Source organism: Bos javanicus, chromosome 18 (genome assembly GCF_032452875.1).
Source record: "Bos javanicus breed banteng chromosome 18, ARS-OSU_banteng_1.0, whole genome shotgun sequence".
NCBI classification, from domain to species: Eukaryota; Metazoa; Chordata; class Mammalia; order Artiodactyla; family Bovidae; genus Bos; species Bos javanicus.
This window is the reverse complement of record NC_083885.1, coordinates 56,228,884-56,254,859: the sequence shown is the minus strand read 5'-3', so window position 1 is coordinate 56,254,859 and position 25,976 is coordinate 56,228,884. Positions and strand designations below refer to the sequence as shown.

General features: G+C 50.4%; 1 protein-coding gene and 1 long non-coding RNA gene across 10 annotated transcripts; one reads left to right on the top strand and one right to left on the bottom strand.

Annotated features, from left to right (window-relative positions):
• Positions 1–3,553: 3,553 nt before the first annotated feature.
• Positions 3,554–17,155, bottom strand: LOC133230958 (uncharacterized). The gene is made up of 3 exons (XR_009730999.1): positions 17,067–17,155; positions 10,408–10,531; positions 3,554–4,452 (listed from the first exon to the last, which is right to left on the bottom strand). It is a non-coding gene; the product is annotated as an uncharacterized LOC133230958 (long non-coding RNA).
• TSKS (testis specific serine kinase substrate) lies at positions 5,482–21,438 on the top strand. 9 transcript variants are annotated; one of them, XM_061389071.1, is made up of 12 exons: positions 5,482–5,755; positions 6,036–6,261; positions 14,814–14,915; positions 15,005–15,100; positions 15,307–15,390; positions 15,699–15,782; positions 16,346–16,632; positions 17,081–17,275; positions 18,702–18,875; positions 19,805–19,940; positions 20,960–21,159; positions 21,259–21,438. In XM_061389071.1, exons 1-12 carry the CDS (start codon positions 5,586–5,588, stop codon positions 21,413–21,415), a joined length of 1,911 nt encoding a protein of 636 aa, XP_061245055.1. In that variant the 5' UTR covers positions 5,482–5,585; the 3' UTR covers positions 21,416–21,438. The 9 variants fall into 9 exon arrangements, with proteins under 9 accessions (XP_061245055.1, XP_061245060.1, XP_061245056.1 ...); XM_061389072.1 differs by having other exon boundaries at positions 5,483–5,755; positions 21,003–21,127; XM_061389078.1 differs by having other exon boundaries at positions 5,483–5,755; positions 21,003–21,159.
• Positions 21,439–25,976: the final 4,538 nt, after the last annotated feature.

Below are 25,976 nucleotides of genomic sequence, written 5' to 3'. Positions count from 1 at the left end.
GGGGCCGCCTATAGGCTGCAATTACTGGCGCTCAGACACAGGCTCGGCCCCTCCGCCTGTCTCATTGGTCGCTGAACAAAGGCGTGCGGCTCCGATTGGCCCAGCGCCCCGCTATTTCCGCTCGGGAGTGGAGGGGGGGGTGGGGGCGTTGCCCGAGCGACGGGCGGAGTTCAATGACGTACAGTGGGACCGCCCCCTCCGCTCGTCCGGGTGAGGGACCGATTGGATCCGGGGGCTCTCCCAGGAAGGAGGGACGGACGCGAACAACGGAGGGGGCGTGAACTTGCAGAGGCGGGACTCACGTTGACGGAGGCCAATGGGCGGGTAGATCGCCCCCGTGGGCGTCGCGGATTCGCCGGGCCAGTCCTACTCCCGCCCTCGATTGGGCCGGCAAAGGAGGAAGGCTACGATCCGTAAAGAAGGAAGGAGAAAGGAGGGTCGTTACTCGCCTGGGCTGGGATAGGTGGAGCGGCTCCTGCAATTCCCTGCTGCAGAGAAGAAGTTGGGAGGGGCGGGAGAGCGTGAGGTGCTTACTGCGCAAGCGTCTTTCTGTCCACCCCCCCCCCCCTTTTTCCCCCCTCCTATCCTCCACCCCCCGGACTCCTTAAATCTTCTTCCAGGGAGCCGTCCCTACCTCCTCCCCCTCCCTTCTTCCTTCCTTTCCCTTCTCTAGCCGCGTAGATGTTGGGACCTAACTTGTCCGGAAGCCTAGTATCCCAGAGCTGAAGAAACAGTAATTCAAGTCTACTCCCATTAAGCAGAGGTTAAAACTGACGTCCAGAGAGGTTGAATGACATGCCCAAGGTCACAGAGATCGGGAGGATTAAACTATATACTAACATTTAACTACTTTCTCATATACAATGGCTTTTTTTGTTGTTGCAACTGTAACACCATTAAATAGATATCAAATACAAATTGCGAGTCTTTCCACCAGACTTTGAGTTCTTCCTGAACAAGAAGGGGACCTGGTAATGAATGAAGAACGTTGCATAAGGAAAGCAGTCGGTGAGCCCGCTTTGTTTGACCCAACCAACACCGCTTGTCGCCCCAGAGACCTTCCTCATTAGACTGTATTTGGGGAAGGCAAAAACCTCAGAAACTCCAACGCCCCGGGCTATTGAGAAATTTGGGGCAAAGGGAACTGGAAGAGTCCATTCTAGCACCTAGAGGAACTAAGCCCCCCATCAGGCTTTTCCAATATCAGAAGCCTAGTATGCTTGGATTGAGCCTTAGGTGTGTCACAGGTCCGGGAACATCCCCTGGGGGAGATGGGGACGGGGCAGAAGAGCCCATCTTCCAGGTTCAATGGATTCGTCCACTTGGGTTTCCAGGGATGGGGCTTGGGAAAATCTATTTTGGATTCTAGGAGGACAAACATCTCTGGTGTGGGGGGAGGCGGTCTGCCCCTGAAGACTATAGAATGGCCCCATAAACAACAATAACAACAAATTATTAGGACCAATAGGAGTTGGAAAAACTCCTTTTTTATGGAAGATATGGCACCCCACTCCAGTCCTCTTGCCTGGAAAATCCCATGGATGGAGGAGCCTGGTGGGCTGCAGTCCATGAGGTCGCTAAGAGTCGGACACAACTGAGCGACTTCACTTTGACTTTTCACTTTCATGCATTGGAGAAGGAAATGGCAACCCACTCCAGTATTCTTGCCTGGAGAATCCCAGGGACAGAGGAGCCTGGTGGGCTGCCGTCTAAGGTGTCGCACAGAGTCGGACACGACTGAAGCAATTTAGCAGCAGCAGCAGCATGGAAGATAACCTCAAGCAATCCAAGGACTGGAGGAGTCCATGACAAGGGAAGAAGCACTTTTCTCCCTGAGGATAACACCATTAAATATAGATAGATACCAGATAGATAGACAGATAGTAGTGGGTTGGATTTAGTCTGCTTTTCAGGGGATGCAAAGAGAGCCATCCAGAGCCAGATGAACAGAATTATGTCCCTAAGGAAGAGGGAAAAGCCACCCTCTTCCTAGACTTCATGGGGATGGATGTGGCACCCCAGAGCTCATGGGCTCACCAGTGCCAAGTTAGAGCAGCGCCTTCCAAAAGAAATGCAGTGGGAGCCACAAATACAGTCACAAATATGCTCCTCCCGCATTGAAAAAGTAAAAAGAAAAGGTGAGATGAATCTTAATAATATACTTCATTTAACCCCATGCACCCAAATATTGGGCTTCCCTGGTGGCTCAGTGGGTTCAATCCCTGGGTTGAGAAGATCCCCTGGAGGAGGGCATGGCAACCCACTCCAGTATTCTTGCCTGGAGAATCTCATGGACAGAGCAGCCTGGCAGGCTACAGTCCATGGGATCACAAAGAGTCGGACACGACTGTGACTAACCACAGCACAGGTGGCCCAGTGGTAAAGAATCCGCCTGCCAATACAAGGGATGTGGGTTCGATTCCTGGGTCAGGGTGATCCCCTGGAGAAGGAAGTGGCAACCCACTCCACTACCCTTGCCTGGGAAATCCCATGGATAGAGGAGCCTGGTGGGTTATAGTCCCTTGGTCACAAAAGATTTGGACATGACTTAGCGACTCAACAACAAACAACCCAAATATTATGATTTCAACATAGCTGACATATCATCCTAAGTGTCTGAAATCGGGTGTTGATAAACATAGCACATCTCAGTGGAAACTCACCATGTCACAATCGCTCAGCAGCCACGGGGCATTATCAGAGGCAGAAAATTAGAGACCGGATTTGAGCGAGACCATTCTGGGGTGCAAGGGCTCAGCAGATGACCCTTTGCTAAGTTTTAAGACCATCATGAACAAGCTCATGTGTGGGGGTCTAGATGAGGTTTAGACAAGTCCTTGTTGGTTTCAGGATGGAGCACAAAGAGAACACGAGGAGTCCCTCGAAGAGCTCACAAGTTGAACTGCAATAGTTTCTGAGATTCTGAGCTGAGCAAATCAACTCAATTTTCACCAGAAAAACAGGACTCCTCCCCCGTCTTCCCATTTTGGCAGATGGGCCCACCATCAATCACCCAGGCACTCTCACCAGAAAGGACCCCACCGTGTCCTTCACACCAAACCAAAGCCAGAACACACCCCCAAACCAGCCACCCCCTCCCACGGCCACTGCCTCCCCCTGTGCAGACCACCATCACCATCGTCTTTTGCTGGAACCTTGCTGTGACATCCCACGCTGTTTTCCCTGCTTCCATCCTGGCCACTCAGGGTGCTTTTTGCAACATCAATCAGCTGTGTCCTTCCCCAGCTTAAATGCATCAGCCACACTGGCCTCCTCTAGGCAACTCAGACCCTCCAGACTTATTCCTTTGGCCATCTGATGCGAAGAGTCAACTCATTGGTAAGCACCCTGACGCTAGGAAAGATTGAGGGCAGGAGGAGAAGGGGGCGACAGAGGACAAGATGGTTGGATGGCATCACCGATTCAATGGACCTGTCTCACTCCAGGAGACAGTGAAGGACGGTGGAGCCTGGCATGCTGCTGTCCATTGCAAAGGGTTGGACGTGACTCAGTGACTAACAACAACAACAAGAAGACTCATTCCTGCCCCCTGCCAACCCTGGCTTTCCCCGCGGCTGGCTTGTCCTTCAGGTCACAACAGAATGGCGCCTCTTCGGAGAGAAATCCGGATTTAGGGATTTAAAGTGATCTTTCCCTGTTATACTTGCACACATTATCCAGTATTTTTTTTTAATGTGTTTTAGCAATTCCATTCCTGGGCATATATACAGAAAAGACGAAAACTCTCCTTTGCAAAGACAGGTGCACTCCAGTGCTCATAGCCTACTATTTACAATAACCAAGACACGGAAGCAACCTAATAAATGTCCATCAACAGAAGAGTGGATAAAGAATATATGATCTATATATACAATGGGATATTACTCAGCTATAAAAAAAGAAGAAAATAATGTCATTTGCAGCGACACAGATGGGCAAAGAGATTACCACACTAAGTGAAGTAAGTCAGACAGAGAAAGACAAGTACCGTATGGTATCACTCATGTGGAGTCTTATAAAATGATACAGGGGGACTTCCCTGATGGTTCAGTGGTTGAGAATCCACCTGCCAATGTAGGGGACAGGGGTTTGATCCCTGATCCAGGAAGATCCCACGTGACATGGAGCAAATAAGCCCACGCGCCGCAACTAGAGAGCCCACATTCTAGAACCTGTGTGTCAAAAAATACTGAAGGCCGAGAGCCCTAGAGACTGTGGCCCACGACAAGAGAAACCACCGCAATGAGAAGAAGCCCGCACACCGCAGCTGGGGAGTAGCCCCCACTCTCTGCAACTAGAGAAAAGCCTGTGCAGCCAAAAATTAATTAATTTTTAAAAATGCTACAGGGAATTCCCTGGCATTCCAGTGGTTAGGACTTGGTGCTTTCACTGCTGGGGCTGGGGTTCAATCCTTGGCTGGGGAACTAAGATCCCGGAAGCCACACAGCACAGCTGAAAAAAAAAAAAAACAATAAAAATATATGTCAACTTTATTCAATAAAGAAACCATTAAAAAAAAAAAGTTGTAGACATCAATACACGTCAACCCTGTTATGGGTTGAATTACATCCTGCAAAAGATGTTCAAGTTCTAACCTGCAATAGGTGTGAATGTGCCCCTATTCAGAGGTAGGGTCTCTAGCAATGATGAAGTTAGGACGCAGTCATCTGGGTGGAAATGGCAACCCACTCCAGTGTTCTTGCCTGGGGAATCCCAGGGATGGGGGAGCCTGGTGGGCTGCAGTCTATGGGGTTGCACAGAGTCGGACACGACTGCAGCGACTTAGCAGCAGCAGCAGCAGCATCTGGATGGGCCCTGATCCAGTACGTGTTCTTAAAAGAGGGGAAACTTGGAAACTGGTCCAGAGAGAAGACAGTGTGAAGAGCCCTAACCCCTGGACCACCAGGGAAGTCCTTAGTTTAGGGGGGTTTTAAATCAGCAGAATTCACACAATAAGAGGCTCAAATCCCAGGTGAACAAATCGATGAGCTTTGACAAATGTCCACTTTGTCACGTGGTTTTGATTCGCTTCATATCACATTCAGACTTTTTCGGTTTGTTGCTACTGCTTGTCTGTCTGTTCCCTTCCAGCCTCCCATTGAATGTGAGATCCTCCAGCGACCCTCCTTCCAATCCTCATCCTCCCCCAGACCCTGGGAAAGGGACAAGTCCAGCAGGATGAATCAAGTCTGACTGCAGGTGGCAGGGGTGGGGGTGGGTGGGGAGAGTGCTGAAATAAGAGAGTTTCAGGGAAAGGGAATTTGGACCCCTCCCAAGAAACAGTGAGGCAGTCCACGTTCAGAATGAATCAATTTCATTATGGTTTTGAAGTGGGGGAAAGGTCAGGGCAGAACTAGAAACCTGGACAAGGAAGAGTTCACTGAACCCCTCTGGGGGAAGGTGATAAGTCACGTTTCCCACCCCTGTGCCCCGCCCCACCCCCCCACCCCCGCCTTACTGGAGCCCAGTGGTTGGGTCCTTTATGAGGCAGACTTGTGGGGACCGGGGACCTTGAGGGGCAGTGGTCAGAATAGGTGGATAGTCTCGGAGGAAGGAGCCCCTGGGAGCCGGGCCCCCCACACGCCATGGCGAGTGTGGTGGTGAAGACAATCTGGCAGTCCAAAGAGATCCACGAGGCCGGGGACCCCCCTGCGGGGGTCGAGAGCCGCTCCCAGCTGGTCCCCGAGACTCCTGGGGGGGTAACCAGCCCAGTCAAGGGGATCGCAAAGAAAAAGAAGGCTGTGTCGTTCCACGGGTGGGTTTGTCGCACCCTGGCGGGGTCCTAGCCCCCAGCGCTGCGTCCGACAGAGCACGAGTCCCACCGTGGGTGCTGGAGGAAGGGGTGGGGAAGGAGAGGACAGCGCAGAGGAGAGGCAGGCAGGGGGCCAGTGGCCAAGGGGGACTCGAGAGTGTAGGAGGAAGAAGGTAGTGGGGATGGAGTCAGAGGGACTAGGGGATGTGCAGACAGGGAGGCGGGAGGGGCCGTGCCCTGCTGGGGCCACACCCTGACCCTCCTGCCCGTTTCTCCGCCCCAGGGTTGAGCCTCGCATGTCCCATGAGCCGATGCACTGGTGCCTGAACCTCAAACGGTCCTCGGCCTGCACCAATGTGTCCCTGCTCAACCTGGCGGCCATGGAGCCCACCGACTCCTCGGGGACAGACTCAACCACGGAAGACAGCAGCTCACTGGCACTGCCCGTGCCCCCTGCCTCCCCAACCCCACCCTGGGCACCAGATGACCCAGACATCACGGAAATACTGGTGAGGGGCCCCTGGCTGGGCTGGGGAAGACCAGGGCCCTCACCCTGGTGGTACACAACTGAGGATGGAGGGGTGGTCTTCATGATTGGAAATGAGAAGGTTCTGGTCACCCTACAGGGCCCTGACAGGCAGCCACGAATCTGCTCCATAGAGGCTAAATGATGCATGTTGCTTGGGGTTGGTCTTCCATTCATTCAGTCACTTCCAAATGCCCTGAGTGAGACTGGGTTCACAGCTGGGAATCGGGCCAGGTCCCTGCTCCCAGGAAGCTCCCAGTCTGGTGGGAGTGACAGATACAGATGGAATGATAAATTCCATGATGGAGGTAACACCAGAGATCCCAAAAAAGGGCCCCTCAAACCAGACTAGGTATATCAGGTAAAGCTTCCTGGAGGAGGGGCATTGACACTGGGCTTTGAAGGATGAGTATGAGTTCTCAGAGGGGACCACTTCAGAAGGTGTGACAAAACTGCCAGGTGAGCAAAATCTAGGAAAATTTAGAGGATTTCTGACTAGAGCATAGAATGTTCATGCTTAATTGTGTCCAACTTTTTGCAACACTATGAACAATAGTCCACCAGGCTCCTCAGTCAACAGGATTCTCCAAGCAAGAATACTGCAGTGGGTTGCCTGCCCAACTCCAGGGGATCTTCCCGATCCAGGAACCGAACCAAAGTCTCCTGTATTGCAGGCAGATTCTTTAACCAATGCTATACCTTGGTCCTTTAACTCCCCTATCACCTTCCACCCCTTGCCAGGTTTCTCCTGGGCCAGGCTCTGAACTAGGCTTGACACAGACATTGAGAATCACACTAACAATAACCCTGGTTATAATGATACTAAGATTCATTAGCAGATACTGAACACTTTCTATGTTCCGGAGCCTCAGTTTCTTCATCTGTAAAATGGAGACGCATGTGTATGTTCTTTCAAGAAATATTTCTTCAGTTCAGTTCAGTTCAGTCACTCAGTCGTGTCCGACTCTTTGTGACCCCTGGAGTTGCAGCACGCCAGGCCTCCCTGTCCATCACCATCTCCAGGAGTTCATGCAAACTCATGTCCATCAAGTCAGTGATGCCATCTAGCCATCTCATCCTCTGTCGTCCCCTTCTCCTCCTGCCCCCAATCCCTCCCAGCATCAGAGTCTTTTCCAATGAGTCAACTCTTTGCATGAGGTGGCCAAAGTACTGGAGTTTCAGCTTCAGCATCACTCCTTCCAAAGAACACCCAGGGCTGATCTCCTTCAGAATGGACTGGTTGGATCTCCTTGCAGTCCAAGGGACTCTCAAGAGTCTTCTCCAACACCACAGTTCAAAAGCATCAACTCTTCAGTGCTCAGCCTTCTTCACAGTCCAACTCTCACATCCATACATGACCACAGGAAAAACCATAGCCTTGACTAGACGGACCTTTGTTGGCAAAGTAATGTCTCTGCTTTTGAATATGCTATCTAGGTTGGTCATAACTTTTCTTCTAAGGAGTAAGCGTTTTTTAATTTCATGGCAGCAGTCACCATTTGCAGTTGATGGTTAAACACCTACAAATGTGTCAGGCGCTGGTCTAGGAGCGGGAAATACAGTCGCACCTAAGAGTTCTGTAGAGAACTTCTGCCTCCTCATGAGGTTGTCATGACAATGAAATGCAATTCATTCATGTAAAATGTGTAGCCCAAGAGTCAGCCGTATGCACAGAATACAGGTTAGTTGTTGTTATCCCCTCTTCACAGATGAAGATACTCAGGCTCTAGAAGGTTAAACAGCACCCCCAAAGTCACACAGCTTCTAAGTAGTGGGGCCAGGTTTAGGGGTCAGGGGTGGGGGGAGGCACCCTGCATTTATGGGGGCAGTAGAGGTCACCGTGAGAGCCCTGAAGAGCAAGGCCTTGGCCCAGCTGGCCGTGGTCAAGAAAGGCTTTCTCTCTGGAAGAGGCAACTCCCAGGTTGGATCTTAAGATAAAGAAGGTGGAATACAGGGAAGGGTGTTCCACCTAGCTGGAACAGCATAGACAAAAGGACAGGGGTTGAAAAGAGTCCCAGGGGGAGCAGGTCCTTGTGGCTCAATCATGGTGTGTGGGAGAGGTGAGGCTGGCAGGGGGTAGAGCACAGGACACAGAGGCTGAGAAGTGTGGACATTCTCCTGAGAGCAATAGGGAGCCATTGAGTGTTCCTGGGCAGGGGGAGAGGAGCCACGCTGGAGTCTGGGCTCTGTACCCATTTACTGAGCACCTACTATGTGCCAGGCACTGTGCCACATCCCTGTGGTGGGGAAGGGGGTCTCATTTTCCTCTCTGAGAAGTTCTGCAAAGCAAATGGAATAATGACCCATTTGAAGAAGAAGAAAAAAAAAAAAATAAGTGAAGCAGAGAGAAGTGGCGTGACCCTCTGCGAGGTTAGAGAGCTTGTAAGAAGCAGGGCCAGGACCAGAGGTTTAGTGGGTCTGATGCTTTCTTTCCTTAGGAGATGCCTCTGGGCCCAGGTGGGACATGTTTGGAGGGGAGAGACTGGAGGCAGGAGGGCCAGAGAGGAGGCCAGGCGAAGATCCCGGGTAAGAGGACCAGGTGGAGAGAAGGGAGCAGGCAGAGAGAGTCCAGCTGGGATGGATGGCCTGGGAGGCATCTTCTCCCCATCGCTGCCAGCATCGCTCAGGCATCTCTTGCAGAGGTCCACCTCCCACTGGAGCTATTTCTGAGTCACATCCCCCAGAGGACTGTGATGCCTGAGAAAGAGCCCTGGGCGGCCAAGATCAAGGTCTGCTGCAGCTGCGAGCTCACTGTGGGGCTGCGGGGGAGCCCCGGCCTCTATGAGGCTTCTCTGTAAAATGGAAAAAACTACTGACAGGCAGCACCTTGGGCTAGGGGCAAGAAGAGCGAAGAGGCGGGCAGTAACAGGGACTGGCTCACAGCGTCAGAGCTACATCAGGAGAGAAAGCTGGAGATGGACCGAGAGGAGCGGGCAGAAACCCAGAGATCAAGGAGGACCAAGATCCGGGGTAGGGGGGAGGGCAGGGACCCCAGAGAGAGGAGGACTTGGACCTAGGGAGGGGCACAGAGACCAGCTGAGAGGGAGACAGAAAACCAGAGACAGAGGAGGGGGCCAGAAACCTAGAGAAGGAAGGAACGGACACCATAGACAGAAGTGGGACAGAGAAGTGGACAGAAGAGGAAGACACCCCTGAGTGATGGAGAACCCCGGTGAGAGAATGACAATTCCCAGACTGGAAGGAGGGTCGGAAGAAGATGGTGAAGCAGACAGCTTTGGTTCGTGTTTTCCTTTTTGTTGTTTTTTTCAGCCATACCGGTGCAGCTTGTGGGATTTTAGTTCCCTAGCCAGGGATCGAACTTGCGCCAACAGCAGTGAGAGACAGAGTCCTCACCGCTGGACTGCCAGGGAAGTTCCTGGTTCGTGGCTTAAGCTCTGAGATCTTTATGAGGCCAGAGGATGCAACTGAGGAGGTGGTATTGCTTTTAGGAAATGTCGGCGCCTCCGTGCAGAAATGGCCAGATTAGGTCTTTGCAGCCTTGCTTCCCACTTGTCCTGCTGCCTGCAGCCTTCCCTGAGGCAGCTGTGCGATCTCAGTGTTAAACCCCTTCCTGGTATGTCCTGCCCTATTGTTACTTTTAATGATGCTGACTAATCATGGCACTTGCCTTATGGATCCTAACATCTTGTTGGCCCTTCCTCACCACCATCTGCCAAGGTATTATCATTCCCATTGGACAGGGAAGAAAACTGAGGCAGGCTGGGAATGGGGAATTGGACTGCCCAGCTGCATGGCGTGTGGGTGGCCAAGGAGGAGAGGTTTATCTCCAGATCTGGCTGCCGCCCACCTCCACCATGGGGCTTCCCCAGTGGCCTAGTGGTAAAGAAGCCGCCTACAACACGGGAGACGCGGGTTCAATCCCTGGGTTGGGAAGATCCCCTGGAGGAGGGCACGGCAACCCACTCCAGTATTCTTGCCTGGAGAATCCCATGGACAGAGGAGCCTGGTGGGCTAGAATGCACGGGGTGGCAAAGAGTCAGATGCCACTGCAGGGACTGAGCAGGTACACACGGATGTACCTCCTTCACGCCATTCACTTTTCAGCCAAGGCTAACAGGCTCAGCCTTCACTATTTCCCAAATGTGCTCTCAGAGAAACTAAAACTCACCTCCAGTGACCCCAGCTTTTCTCCAGTGCCCTTTCTCTTTCCCCAAGTGTTGACCAGCGGCCTTTGTGGGTCAGCCTGTACTCTTCCCAACAGCAGCCCCGTGAAGGTAGCGATTAGTCCTTCCCTGTTTTACAAGGAGAGAAACAGAGGCTTAGAGAGGTGAAGTCCCCTCTCTGAGGCCTTACAGCTAATAAGTGGGAGAAATAAGTTGATCCCAGAACCTGCTCTCCTAGTTTTCCAGAACCTCTACCTACAAGAAGTCCAAGACTTTTCGGGTCTTCAGTTTTAAAATATCATTCTGTGTATCTGTTAGCGATTGCAGTGAAACAAACAATTCATGACCTTAAAACAACAAATCTGTAGTGGTTTAGTTGGGTGCTCCTGGCTTAGGGTTGCAGTCAAGATTTTGGCCAAGTGGGACTTCCTTGGCATGTCAGTTTTTAAGACCTCATGCTTTCACTGCAGGGGGTGTGGGTTTCATCCCTAGTCAGACAACTAAGATCTCACATGCTGCTTGGCCAAAAAATATTAAAAAAAGAAAAAAAGATTTTGGCAGGGGCCATAGTCATCTGATGAGAAGGAAATGGCAGCCCACTCCAGTATTCTTGCCTGAAGAATCCCAGGGACAGAGGAGCCTGGTGGGCTACAGTCCATGGGGTCACAAAGAGTCGGACACAACTGAGTGACTAACACATAGTCATCTGATGCCTTCCCAGGTGGCACTAGTGGTAAAGAATCCACTTGCCAACGCAGGAGATACAAGAGACCTAGGCTTGATCCCTGGGTTGGGAAGATCCCCTGGAGGAGGAAATGGCAGCCCACTCCAGTATTCTTGCCTGGAGAAAATCCCATGGACAGAGGAGCCTCGTGGGTTACAGTCCATGGGGCCACAGAGTTGGATCCAACTGAGCAACTAACCACACATCTGAAGGTTTGACTAGGGATGGAGGGGGTGCTTTCAAGACGGCACACTCGTATAGCTCTTGGTTGGTGGCCTCAGTTTCTTGCCACATGGGCCTCTCCAGAAGGAGCTGCTTATGGCCTGGCAGTTATCATCCTCCAGAGCCAGGCAAGAGTAAGAAGGAAGCCACAGTTCCTTTCCTGAACTAGTTTTTTAAGTCACATACCATCACTCTGACTTATGCTATTTACTGGGTATGAGTCACTAGGTCCAGCCAACACTCAAGTGAGGGAATAAAGCACTACATTTGGAAACAGCCTCAAAAAATTTATGGGTATATTTAAAACCACCATGGCTTTGTTGTGGGTTTTATTGTTTTTAATTATTTTTTTTTTGTAGGTGCTTTTTACCAGGATGAGGAAGTTCCCTTGCACTTTTAGTTGAGTGTTTTTATCATGAAAGGATATTGGATTTTGTCAAAAGCTATTTCTGTATTCAGTGACATGATTGTATTCCACCCTCCCCTTCTCTTTTACTAATATGGTATGTTACATGGGTTAATCTTCATGTTGAACCAATTTTGCATTCCTGGGGTAAATCATATATGGTGTAGTGTATAATCCTTTTCTTTCTTTTTTTTTCTTAAGGGCTTCCCAAGTGACTCAGTGGGTAAAGAATCTGCCTGCAATGCAGGAAACTCGGATTCAATCCCTGGGTTGGGAAGATCCCCTGGAGGAGGGCATGGCAACCCATTCCAGTATTCCTACCTGAAGAATCGAATGGACAGAGGAGCCTGGTGGGCTCCAGCCCATGGGGTCACAAAGAGTCAGACATGACTGAGCGCACATGCACACAGTCCTTTTTATATGCTGCTGGACTTGGTTTGCTAGTATCTTGTTGAAATGTTTGTGGCTATTTCCAGAAAGGATACTGGTCTGTAGTTTTACTATCTGGTGATGTCTTTGGTTTTGGTATCAGGGTAACACTGGTTTCATAGAATGTTAGTTCCCTCCTCTTCTGTTTTTTGGTGAAGAGTTTGAGATGAGTTGGCAGCAACTTTTGGGAAAAAAAAAGATTGGTAGAATTCACCAGTGAAGACATCTGGGCTTTCTTTGTTGGAAGTTTTAAAATCACTAACTCAAACTCTTTACTTGTAGGGCTATTCAGATGTCCTATCTCTTCTCCAGTTAGTGTTTTGCAAGGAATTTTTCCGTTTCATCTAGGTTATCAAATTTGACACCATCCAATTGTTCACAGAGTTCTCTTGTAATCCTTTCTTTTTCCCTAAGACTGGTAGTAATGTCCCCTTTTTCCTTCCTGATTTTAGTGATTTGAGTAATCTTCCTCTTTTTCATAGTCATTCTAGTCAAGAATTTGGCAATTTTGTCGATCTTTTTTAAAAAAACAACTTCCGGCTTGCTGATTTTTCTCTACTGTTCTATTTCATTTTCTCCACTGTAAACTTTTTTCATTTTCCTCTCATTCCAAAGTATAATTTCTCTTGTGATTCTTCTTCCACCCATTATTTATGAGTGTGTTGTTTAATTTTCGTATATCAATACTTGTGATTTCCTCAAATTTCTTTCTGTGTTTGATTCCTAATTTCATTCTACTGAGGTCTTTAAGTTCAGAAAGCACACTTTGTTTTCATATCCTTTAGTAGTATCTGTCCTTGACCATATGAAGAATGTTTCATTCCACTTGGGAAGAATGTGTATTCTGCTGTTGCGTGTTATGTTCTATAGATGTCTGTTAGGTTTGGTTGGTTTATAGTGTTGTTCAAGTCTTCTATCTCTTTGCTGATCTACTTTCTAGTTTTCAATTCATTCTTTCTTTTTGAGTGGGGAGGGAAGGGTGCTGTGCCATGCGGCATGTGGGATCTTAGTTCCCTGACCCAAGGACTGAACCTGGACCCTCGGCAGTAAAAGCACAGAGTCCTAACCCCTGGACTGCCAGGGAATTCCCAATTCTGTTAGTTTTTGATACATGTACTCTGAAGCTCTATTAGGTGCATATATATTTATGATTGTTGTAATCTTCCCAGTGACTTGAGTCAGTTTTGGTCACTTTTTTTCATTGTTTTCACTGAGGGGTGGAATTTGGGGGTTTCCAACTCTTCTATTTTGCTGATATCACCTTAATACAGTATTTATCACGGTATTTATCCAGAGCAGTTGTGCAAGAAATGTGAAGTTGTTCCCATTTTACAATGAAGGAAGCTTGTTCTCTTTTCTCTTTGTGTATTACTTAAGCAGCTGTGAAAGAAATCCCAAATATCTGGTTGAAGCAGGATAGTTTATTGCTGACATAAACATCTCAAGTATAGCAGGTCAGAGGCCCCAGGGTTCTGGAGGCTGTTATTAAGTCACAAGTTTGGCTGCTGTAACAAAAAAGACACAAAGTAGCAGTGTTGGGTTTTTTAAATATTTATTGGGCTGCACTGGGTCTTCCTTGTGACATGTGGGGTCTTTAGTTACCTTACTCCGGATATTTTTAGTTGTGGCATGTGTTTATGCAAACTCTTAGTTGCAGCATGGAGGATCTTACTTCCCTGACCATGGATCGAACCCAAGCACAGAGTCTTAGCCACTGGAGCACCAGGGAAGTCCCCAAAGTAGCACAGTTTAAACAAGGTGGAAAATGTTCTCCTTCTCACATGTAAAGTATTCGAAAGTGGTTGAAATTGAGTATGGCAGCTTCACAGGGTTGAGAATTCAATATTCTTTTATCTTGTGTCCTCCATCTCATAGTCCAAGATGGCTGCCCTGGCTTTAGCCATCAACATCATGGGGAGAGAGAAAGGGAGGTATGTTCCCTACTTTCTTTTATTAAAGGCATGAATTGGAAATTGCCCACATTATTCCCACTCATATTCCATTGGCCAGAACTTAGTCACATGGGCTTGCCCAGCTGCAAGTGCACCTGGGAAATGTAGTCTTTGGCTGGGCAGTCATGTTGCCAGGCTAACTCTTCTATAAATGTGGAAGAGAGGAGAGTGGAGATCCTGTCACATGCGGCCTTCCTGAGCCAGTTTTTTTGACAGGGGTCACAAAGCATTTTATGATATAAGGTAGCTATGATCAGCAGCCGCACGGCATCATGGTTTAAAACAATGGTTCTGAGTATAAATTCTGACAAGGGCACCTCACGTACCATGTACCTGGAAATACAAAGGAAATCCCTTCTCTGGGCCTCATTTGCCTCCCTTGCAAAATGCGCCAAAATAACCTCAAGAGGTGCGGTTATGGGGAATAAAAGGGAAAACGTGGGTAAGTGCGTGACTAGGTGCATAGTGAGTGCTTATATTTGGAAAGTGGGTTATCTTTAGAACTCTCCACTGCCTGGAGAGAAAGACAGGGCATTTTTTTTATCTTATTTATGTCTCTGGACCCAAAGGCATTTATCTCAGGTTAAGAACATCCTCCTTCTCCCACATGTCTGAGCAACCCCCCACCCCCCACTCCCTCCTGGATCCTACTTATTTTTCTTCCCATCCACTAAGCAGAAAAAGAGTCTGCCCCCTGGCTTAATGGAGCAAGAACACCGAGAATCAAAGACGCGCAGCCCTGGCCCCCAATTCCACCAGCCATTCCAGGGCAGAATCAAGGTGTAAAGCCAGTTTTAAGACTTTCTCTTGGGGTTGGGGTTTGCTCCCCTACACCCACCGACCCCTGGCTGTCTCCGGTTCTTCCCCAGAGTGGGGTCAACAGTGGATTGGTGCGTGCCAAAGATTCCATCACCAGCTTGAAGGAGAAGACCACCCGGGTTAACCAGCACGTGCAGACGCTGCAGGTGTGAGGGCCACCCCGTCCCCCGCCAATACCTCCTCTTCTTTCGGGGCCACGTTCCCCTTCTTTGAGCTATCCTCCAGCTCAATGCACCCATAGCCCAGTTGGGGGAGACTGAGGCTCAGAAGGGAAAGGGATGTTCCCACCTCTCCTCCCCACGGGGTGTCCCCTGGAGGCCCTGGCTAACCCCTCCTCCCTTCCATGCTCCAGAGTGAGTGTTCTGTGCTGAGTGAGAATTTAGAGAAAAGGCGGCAAGAGGCGGAAGAACTAGAAGGGTACTGTAGTCAACTCAAGGTGAGCCGCTGAGGGGCAGGAGCGGGGCGGAAAGGAGGGAGCAGAAGTAGGAAGAGGGTGAGAGGAAATGGGGAGGAGTGGAGTGGTCGACAGGAGAGAGACGGGGGCAAGCGGACAGGGAGCATGGGAGAGGTCCGAGGACAAACTGGCCCTTTAGCCAAGTGAACCTTGGGCGGAGGCAGTCCTTGCAGAAGAAGTGGGCGTGTCTCGGCTGAGGTGGGTGGAGCCTGCATGGAAAATAACGGGGATAAGGGTTGGGAGACGGAACCAGAATGGGAAGGCAGGGCCCCTGCCCTGGTGTCCTGCAGGAGAACTGCCGGAAGGTGACCCGGTCGGTGGAAGACGCTGAAATAAAAACCAACGTCCTGAAGCAGAACTCTGCCCTGCTGGAGGTAAGGCGGAGGGGTCTAAGGGTTTGAGGAAGTTACTCAAGTACGTGAGGTACTTGAGGTGGACTTCGGGTAGGACTTGCCGTCCTGCCAATCACCTCTACCACCACCACCACCACCACCACCACCACCACCCTGCCCCTTCGTGTTCACGGTCATACGTCTCCACGCACAGTCATATTCAGGTCCCAGGGAGAGGAATTCATGTCAGACCTGGAGTGGGTGGGATTGCCTGTCCTGCCCACACGCCCACTGATTTCCCAACAGAATGTTAGAAAAGCTTCAGTTGTTCTTCCTGAACAGGAGGGACTGGAGTTTGAGGCCTATCGAGGATTAGAGTTGGGGTGGAGGGCTAGATGGAGACAGAGAGGCAGGCATTTAGAGGTTAAGGTGAGTTGGGACTCCAGCTGGGCGTCGAATGGAACCTCCCTCCCTAATCGCGTCCCCACATACATTTACTTTCTAGTGTCAGGAATTCATTGAGCGGATCTGGGGGGTGGAGGTGGCAGTGGTGGGAGGCAAGGGGCCGGATGCTCGAGCTAACCCTGCCTGCCTTCGCCGCCCAGGAGAAGCTGCGCTACCTCCAGCAGCAACTGCAGGATGAGACTCCAAGGAGGCAGGAGGCCGAGCTGCAGGAGTTGGAGCAGAAGCTGGAGGCTGGCCTCTCCAGGCACGGCCTGGGCCCCGCCACCCAGCCCCCAGGCTGCTCCGGTCCGCCCGGGAGCCCCGACGAACCCCCGCGACCGCGAGGCCTGGCCCCAGGCGGCTGGGGAATGGGGCCCCGGGCAGGGGAGGGCCCCATCGTGAGCGAGCAGGAGTTGCAGAAGGTCTCTGCCGGCCTGGAGGAGCTGAGGTGAGTGGGATCTCGAGATGGGCCCGGGGGGTGGAGCCTCGAAGAGCCTAGGAAGGAGTATTCTGGGGCCATGACCCGAAAGGGCAGGACTTCGAAGAAGTGAGTAGAGTATAGGACTGGTGGCAGGGAGGCCCGTGAAAATGAGGTGGGTGAAGTCTGGGGAGGTGGCAGGTGGCTCCAAACTCAGGGGAACAGGGTTGGGGCGAGTGGTATCTTGAGGAGGCAGTGTCTGGAGCGGTTGATGCAGGGCTGTGAGGCAGGCCGAGAGAAGGCCAGGATATCTGACAAGGGGATTCTTTCAGGGCCGGGTTCTGGAGGACGTGAGAGGATTCCAAGACATGGACAGGACGGGAGAATTCGGGGACTGGGTGGGTCCGGAGCCCCTGGCCCGGCGGACGGGGCGTGTCCAAACTTAGCGTTGCCGGGTTCCTTACCTCTGCCCCTACAGGAGGGAGGTGTCTTCGCTGACCGCCCGGTGGCATCAGGAGGAGGGAGCCGTGCAGGAGGCCCTACGGCTGCTCGGGGGTCTGGGTGGCAGGCTCGACGGCTTTCTGGGCCAGTGGGAGCGGGCGCAGCGCGAGCAGGCGCAGACCGCGCGGGGCCTGCAGGAGCTGCGGGGCCGGGCGGACGAGCTGTGCACCATGTAAGGGCCCACCCGAGAGCACTGTGGGAACCTGCGAGGGCGGATCCTTGAGTGAGGGGGTGGGCCAATCAGCTGGAGTCAATCGGTGGAGACTGTAGTACTGACAGGTGGGGGCCCCAATTAGAGAGGAGGGGAAGGGTGCTTTCTACCGAAGGACTGAGGGGCGGAGCCACTACAAAAGAGGGGCTTCTCGGACAGCTCAGCTGGAACAGAATCCGCCTGCAATGTGGGAGACCTGGGTTCGATCCCTGGGTTGGGAAGATCCCCTGGAGAAGGAAATGGCAACCCCCTCCAGTATTCTGGCCTGGAGAATTCCATGGACTGTATAGCCCCTGGGGTCGCAAAAAGTCGGACACGACTGAGCGACTTTCACTTTCAGTGTACCTTAAAAGGGCAAGGGGAGGCAAATGGGAACAGGACAAACCAGTTAGAGAACAAGGAGAGGCATTCCGGAAATAAAAGGAAAAAAAAAAAAAGATGAACCAGTCAGAGCAGAGGCTGCACGTATGGCGAGGTATTGCAAACTGTACGGAGGCAGAGGTACTGGGCTAATCTTGGGTGGAGCCTTGCTGGGCCCTCACCCTGCTATACAAAAGTAGAGCGGTTCCTGTGAAACCTTTGGTAAGCCAAAATAACATAAACCGAAGAAGCAACTACCTTAGAATACATCTTGCCACCAGATGCACAAAATAAAGTGAGGTAAAGCACAGATGCCCACAGAACACAGTTCAAAGCTATGGTGGCGTGATGCCTAGATACCGAGTGCAGTTCTCAGAGGAGGAGCTTGGTGGCTCCACTCTCACTGCTTGTAGTGTGTCCTGCTTCTGTAAAAACAGGCTGAGCGCGGAAGAATCGATGCTTTCCAACTGTGGTGCTAGAGAAGACTCTTCAGAGTCCCTTGGACAGCAAGGAGATCAAACCAATGAATCCTAAAGGAAATCAACCCTGAATAGTCATTGGAAGGAAACTGATGCTGAAGCTGAAGCTCCAGTACTTTGGCCACATGATGCGAAGAGCCGACACATTGGAAACGCCCCTGATGCTGGGAAGGATTGAGGGCAGGAGGAGAAGGGAACGACAGAGGATGAGGTGGTTGGTTGGATGGCATCACCAAATCAATGGACATGAGTTTGAGCAAACTCCAGGAGATAGTGAAAGACAGGGAAACCTGGCCTGCTGCAATCAATGGGTTGCAAAGAGTTGGACGCGACAGCGAATGAACAAGAGCTTGCTACAAAACAAATGCTTTGTGCTTTTTTCATAAAAGCAAAAATCCTTTTCTGATTTCTTTTGGTTAGTGAAAACAGGTACTAATGTAGGTCTTTCCTAGAAATGGACTGGGATAAAGTGACCTTTCAGAAATCGGAGAATGCCTGTATTCTCTTTGAGAGGCAACCTCACTGCATTGCTTATTCTCACATCTCAGGGTGGAGCGGTCTGCAGTGTCTGTGGCTTCACTGAGGAGCGAACTGGAGGGGCTGGGCCCAGTGAAACCAATTCTGGAGGAGCTTGGACGGCAATTTCAGAGCTCTCGCAGGGTGTCTGACCTCTCTATGAACCTGGATCGGGGAGCCCAAGGCTCCTGTACCCGCTGTGCTAGGTAAGGGGGCAGCGCCTGGCTCCAGGTGCTGCTGCTGCTAAGTCACTTCAGTCGTGTCCGACTCTGTGCTACCCCATAGACGGCAGCCCATCAGGCTCCCCCGTCCCTGGGATTCTCCAGGCAAGAACACTGGAGTGGGTTGCCATTTCCTTCTCCAGTGCATGAAAGTGGAAAGTGAAAGGGAAGTCACTCAGTTGTATCCGACTCTTAGCAATCCCATGGACTGCAGCCTACCAGGCTCTTCCATCCATGGGATTTTCCAGGCAAGAGTACTGCAGTGGGGTGCCATTGCCTTCTCCGTCTCCAGGTGCATTCTGTGTCATATTGAGAACACAGCATCAAAGGAAATGAGACTTTAGCATGAATGGAGAGGGAGATGTGCTGTGGGACACAGGGCAGCCCCACATATTATAGGACGGGCCAGTCTTGCTGCATTTGGGGAGTCACATTTCTTCCCTTCCCGACACGGTGAAGTCAGTGTCTTGTGGAACACGAGAAAGTCTTGCTTTGTTTCGAGCATCCTGGATTTCCAAGTGCATCATGGGAAGGTTGGGCAGTGGTACTGGTGGGAGGCAGAGTTGCCCAGTGCACTGTAGGGAAGTGTGAGAACTTGGGGTATTGGAGAGGCACAGGATACCATGTTTAACCTGTATTAGGAACAGTGGGGGCACTTCCAATACAATGTGGGATCAATTTTAACTAGCGCATTGTGAGAAGTGTGAGTTTTTGATGCCCTGAGGGCCATCTGGTGTCGGGAGTGGAAACCCCCAGGCACTGTGGGAGTTCCCCATGCTGTGGAAGCCAAAGTACACCAGATGCACTGTAGTCTGGCCCCTGTGCATGGTGGGAAGGTGGCCTGGGTGAAGGCAGGTTGGCCTGGGCCATCCGGGTCTGAGGCCTCTTTCATCTGGTGACTACCCCTCCCCCAGCCAGGGGCAGCAGTTGTCCACGGAGTCCTTGCAGCAGCTGCTGGAACGAGCGCTGACCCCGCTAGTGGACGAGGTGAAGCAGAGAGGCCTGGCTCCTGCCTGCCCCAGCTGCCAGAGGCTACACAAGAAGATTCTGGTACCAAGGACCATGGGCCACCGTGGTCCAGTTTGTGATCAGGGCAGGGGGAGGGGAGCCCCAGGCACAAGGATACTGCTGGTGTGTGGCAGGATGGGAAGGGTGAACTGGGGGCAGCAGGTGTTGGGGTTACGCTCGGCTCTGATATGTCAGAATGGGGGGAGCAGGGAGAGCAGTTTGGTGGTTAGTGAGTCATAGGTCAGTCATTATGGAAGCTTGGGTGATGGACTTGGGCCTAAAGCATCATGGAACCTGGATCTGGTGCTTTGTGGGACAGAGAAGACAGACACCAGTCTATAGCTTCGTGGAATATAAGCCTGATTTTCTATGAACCTTGAGAGGCAATGCATTATATGGGATCATTGCGGTCAGATGGGGGACCAATGAATACAGCTCATAGTAAGCTAACGCATTATGGGAAATGGGACCACAGCTCTTCCTGAGGCATTGCACACAGACACAGGCGCAATAGCAGGTGGAATCTGAGACCAGTGTACATTCTGAAACATAGCCATCTAGTATATTATGGGATATTGGCCTAATGTGTGATGGGATATGAGCTGTAGTGGGTAAGACGGACAAATGAGGCAGTAAAGGACCTGGGGCCTGGTGCATTGTGGGACACAGGGCACCAGAGCACTGAGGACTATTTATTGGGACAGAGAGCCCTGATAGATAGGAGATGTGGGGTCTTGTGAATTATGGGATGGTCACGGTCACCACGTGATGAGATGGGGCCCAGACGTCAAGTGCATGATGGCTCATGGGCAGTAAGGAACAATTTAACAGATGCTGATTTAGTGCTTACAGGGACAAAGAAGGCCAGTGCAATCAACAGAGGACAGATGGTGGGACAGATACAAGTCTAGTGCACAAGGGAATCAGGAAGGCCCAGTGCAATGTGGGAAGCTGGGGTCAGCCTCAGGCTCAAGGCATGATGGGATACTCCCGGGGGGATGCGGGCCCCAGAGGACCCTACCCCTTGCGCTTCACGATCCAGATCCCCCCTCCACCCCCAGCCCAGTCCAGCAAGCCCAGCGGCGCCTACGCTCCTCTCCCCAGGAGCTGGAGCGCCAGGCCTTGGCCAAACACGTCAGGGCAGAGGCCCTGAGCTCCACCCTTCGGCTGGCCCAAGACGAAGCCTTGCGGGCCAAGAACCTGCTGCTGACGGACAAGATGAAGCCGGAGTGAGGAAGGAGGCTGAGGGCATGGGAGGAGGGTGAGGTCTTGGGGAGAGGGCCTGAGACACCCCCACCTTCCACTTCAGCCCCAAGGCCTCTGGCCTCACCAGCACTAACTGCCCGCTGTCTCATTACAGGGAGAAGGTGGCCGCTCTGGACTATCTACACTTGAAAATGTGCTCCCTTCACGATCAGCTCAGCAACCTGCCACTTGAGGGGTCCACGGGGACAATGGGGGGAGGAAGTGGTGGGGGAACTCCCCCAAAACGTGGGGGCCCAACCCCTGAGCAATAAATGGCCCTTCATGCTGGCATGAATTCAGTCTCCTGTTTGGCACCAAAAGAGAGCTAGTAAAATTGCACATGCCACACACCAGCATCTGTGCTCACTCTGACTTGATCCTCAGCCGATGGGATGTCGATGATGGTACACTCTTCCGAGTTCTGCTTGAAAGGGGAGTCAAGAATGAATTGATAGCCGGTGTGGAGAAGTGGGAACAAACAAAGTTCAAAAGTCTGAAATTTATCTGTGTTCAACCAGATGTTCCCATTGTAAGTCTCAGGCTTCCACTCCTTCCCAATGTCCCAACCTTCCTATCAGAGACTTAGCAAGGTTTTTAATTCAACTTGGTATGTAATTCTGGAACCCATACAGCTACAGCTTGTGTTGGATTTTCAGCCATGTTGACCCTGTGTTTACAAGAAATGTGAAATTCTTTTAGGGTTTCCATGGAAGCTCATTGGTTCCCTGAATGTGACTGGAGCTGAGAGTTTAAAGATCTCAGCTCAGGGGGTACAGGTTCCATCCCTGTTTGGGGAACTAAGATCCCACATGCTTTGCAGCCAATTGCAGCCAAAAAAAAACAAAACAAAACATAGAAGCAATATTTCAAAGATCTGAGCTCATAATGTTCTTTCATTAAGCCTGTCAGGGCACTCAGAAGAAGCCACTGAATGCCACTCTCCTTGTGGCCATTGTTAGTGCCCTGATGGTTCATTGCAGCAGCCGCTCATCCCTGAAGTCACAGACTTCAGTTAGAACCTCGTAACAGTCAAGATGGATGCTAATATATGATTTACCATGATGCCACTGCAGACTGTGGAATATTAGCATTCCATTTCTTGACAAGGAGCTCATCACTATGTTCAAATCCTAAGAACCAACTAAACCATTTCCCAAACCAAATTTGAGAATTCACTTCCTATTGCAAATATTGATGTCAGCCAAGGTATATTCAGGAGACAGAAATCACACTGGTTATTTTTACAGAGATGATTTCATATAAGGAAATGTTACTTAGGTATAAAGAGTTGGTAACTAGGAAACTGAAAAGGCAAAAAGAGCGCTATGGTATCATAGTGGTAATAACTCGTGGCAGTGGAAGCAGCTAATAACACTGGTGAAGGACAAACAAATATGGCTTAGAATTATGAAAACTAAGCACTTGGGTGAGAGGCTCACCGAAGATGAAATCCGAGGAGGACAATGAGGAGGGGGCATTGCTCAGCTGCTGCAGATGTTATCTGAGCTTAGAGGACCACCAGGGACTGGGGCCTTCTCTGAAACCATGCTAAAATGGTACTGGCATTTCTCAGGGTGCGCAAGATCTGGAAAAACTGCAAACTGAACTTAGCAGCTGCTGCAGGAAGGAAATGCCTCAGCTGGGATAAAGAAGCTATGCTGGGTGATAACCGATGAGTAGGAAAAACTGACAGGAAATAAGCAGAGCGCAAACCGGAAGAGCCCAGTCTCTTAGCTTCCTTCAGTCCCTTTGGTGCCCCCTACTGGCAGAGTCGAACACAGCCTGTTGGCAAAGAAAAAGTGGTTTTCGGTGTCCCAGATTCACAAGGGAGGGAATTTGAATCCGAGAGATAATAGCTTAATAATTGGCACACGTAACAGGAGTGTGTACCGATGATCAGCGATTATGAGTAATCCAATTCCATACCCCTAAGGCCCAAATGCATCTTTTAAGGAGTCATTGAATACTTGAGAGACTAATTATTTTCCTGGATAACTAGTCTGAATGTTGTGCTGATGTTAATTCTATCCAAATTCTATTGTGGTTTTAATGAAAATTCAATCAAAATCCCAGTGAGATTATTTTTAAAGGAATTGACCCAATTATTCTAAAGGTCTCCTGAAGAAACAAATAGATGAGAGAAGCAAAGTTTTTTGTTTCTACAGAAGAGTAATAAGATAAGTCTACAGCCAGTATGTTAAAATATAAAGTTACACTGAAAATTCCCTTGTGATCCAGTGCCTAAGACACTGTTTTGAGCTCTCAATGCAGGGGGCCCAGCTTTGATCCCTGGTCAGGGAACTAGATGCCACATGCCACAACTAAGAATTTGCATGCTGCAAAGACCCAGCACAGCTAAGTATCTTTTAAAAATCATATTTAAAAAGAGAAAAATAAATAAAAAGTTTAAAAAAGAACAAATCAGGCTGCTCTTTGGGGAACACTTATTGAAGATACCCCACAGACACAGAGAGCCCTGGCCATCCCATTTCCCAGGTGACCCTTCAGCTTAATGCAATGACCAATGACTGGTGACCACAACAAGGCCAGTGAGTCCAATTCAACCCAGATTGTATGATCGTGAGCATATTGAATGACTGGCTTTCAAAATTTTGGCAAAATATGCATCATGTACAGTTTACCCTTTTAATCATATTTAAGTGTCTAATTCAGTGGCATGAATTACACTCACAACAGTGGGTAACCATCACCACTGTCTATGTCCAGAGCTTTTCATCCTCCCAAACAGAAACACTGTAGCCATTAAACAAAACCTCCTCATTCCCCATTCCTCCCTCCTCCCAGCTCCTGGCAACTGCCAGGAGCATCTTTTCATGGGCTTATTTGTGAATCTTCAGTGCAGAAATGTCTATTCAAGTCCTTGGCCTATTTTTTGAATGGGGTTGCTTGGCTTTTGTTGTTGGATTGTAGGAGTCGTGTCATATATCTGATATTAACTCCTTATCAGATACACAATATGCAGATTATAGTCTCCCAACATGCCAGCTCTTTTCACTCCATTGATCGTGTCCTTGGATGCACAGAATTTTTTAATCTGGTTGTAATGCCATGTATCTTTTTTTTTCCTTTTGTTGCCTGTGCTTTGGCTATCACATCCAAGCTGAGAAGTCATTGCCAAATCCAATGTCATGAAGCCTTGCGCCTGTTTTCTTTGGAAGGGTTTTATAGACTGGGGTCCCCAACCTCTGGGATCTAATGCAGGATGATCTGAAGTGGAGCTGCCACAGTACTAGTAGAAATAAAGTGCACAATAAATGTAGGGCACTTGAATCATCCTGAAACCATCCCCCCACCCCCGCACTGGTCCATGGAAAAATTGTCTTCTACGAAAGCTGCCAAAAACGTTGGAGACCGCTGTTATAGAGTGCACGTGGTGGTCTCACAGACCCTCTTTCTTCCACAGTGTTTGGATGCGACAGACCCAGGGATGTCCCTTCCTCCAGCTTCCCACCACCCTCCAACATTTTTTTTTCCAGTTGCAATCTTTGGAATCAGCTACGCAGCTATCCTCGGTCACCAAGACCAGCCGACACCATTTTTTGAGCTTAACTCCTTACTACCGATCAACCATGGGTTCCCAGATTCATCAGAATCATTTCACCGAGGTAGAGGCCGCTGTCCACCACCTGGTCAACAAGTATCTGCAGGCCTCCTACACCTACCCGCCTCTGGGCTTCTTTTTCCACTGCCACAATGTGACTCGAGAGCATGAGCCCCCTTTTCCTTGAACTGCTCTAGGAGAAGCGCCAGGGCACCCACCATTTCTTGAAACCGCAAAACCAGCATGGCTGCCATGCCCTCTTCCTAGATGGGCAGAAACTGTATCAAGATGAGTGGAGTAAAACCCAGGATGCTACGGAAGCCTTCGTGTTCATGGAGAAGAACCTCCATGAACCAGGCCCATATGGATCCGCACGCCCTGGGTTCTCCCTGTGCAGACTCCCACCTCTGTGACTTCCTGGATCCTCAGCCTAGGTGAGCAGGTGACATTTATCTGCAAGATGGGTGATCACCTGACTGACCTCCGCAGGCTGGCTGGTCCCCAGGCTTGGCTGGGCGAGTATCTGTTTGAAAAGCTCAGCCTTAAGCACAATTAGGAGCCCCCCGCCCCCAGAACCCCGCAGCCCTTGAGGAGTCCCCCTGATGTCAGGCCTTCTGCCCGAAGCCGCTCTCTGCAACCACTAGGCAGCTTGTTAACCACTCTGGTGAACCAGCCCCACCCCAATGACCTTTCCCCTAGTTTCCCCACTTACCAACTCATGGCCAGTCTGGTTTCATCTATGCACCTGTGGTAGGCAGAAAATGGTTCCCCCAAAGATGCCTGGACCCTGTGCATATGGTATTCTACATGGCAAAGGGGAATTAGGTTGCAGAGGGAATTAAGGTTGCTAATCAGTTGGAGTTGAGATTAGGAGCTAATCCTGGATCATCTGGATGGGCTCAGTCCAACCACAAGGGTCCTTAGATGGCAGGAATCAGTCACAGGAGGTATGACTAGTGGAGAAAGGCATAGAGGGATGCAACAACGACGGCTATGAAGATGGAAGATAGAATCAAAACCGCATTAAGAATATTGGGGGATTCATTTGGGAGTTCTCAACCTTTTAAGTTTAGGGTGGGCAGGGACTCCCCTGGTAGCCCAGTGGCTAAGACTCTGTGCTCCCAAGGCAGGGGCCCCCAGGTCCAATCCCTAGTCAAAATCCAGGACAGCCCAATAAATAAGTATATATATATATTTAAAATGCAAGGTGGGCAGTAGGTGTTGGGGCAGCAGGAACTGAGCTCATGAAAGCTTGTGGGGTTGATTGGGAT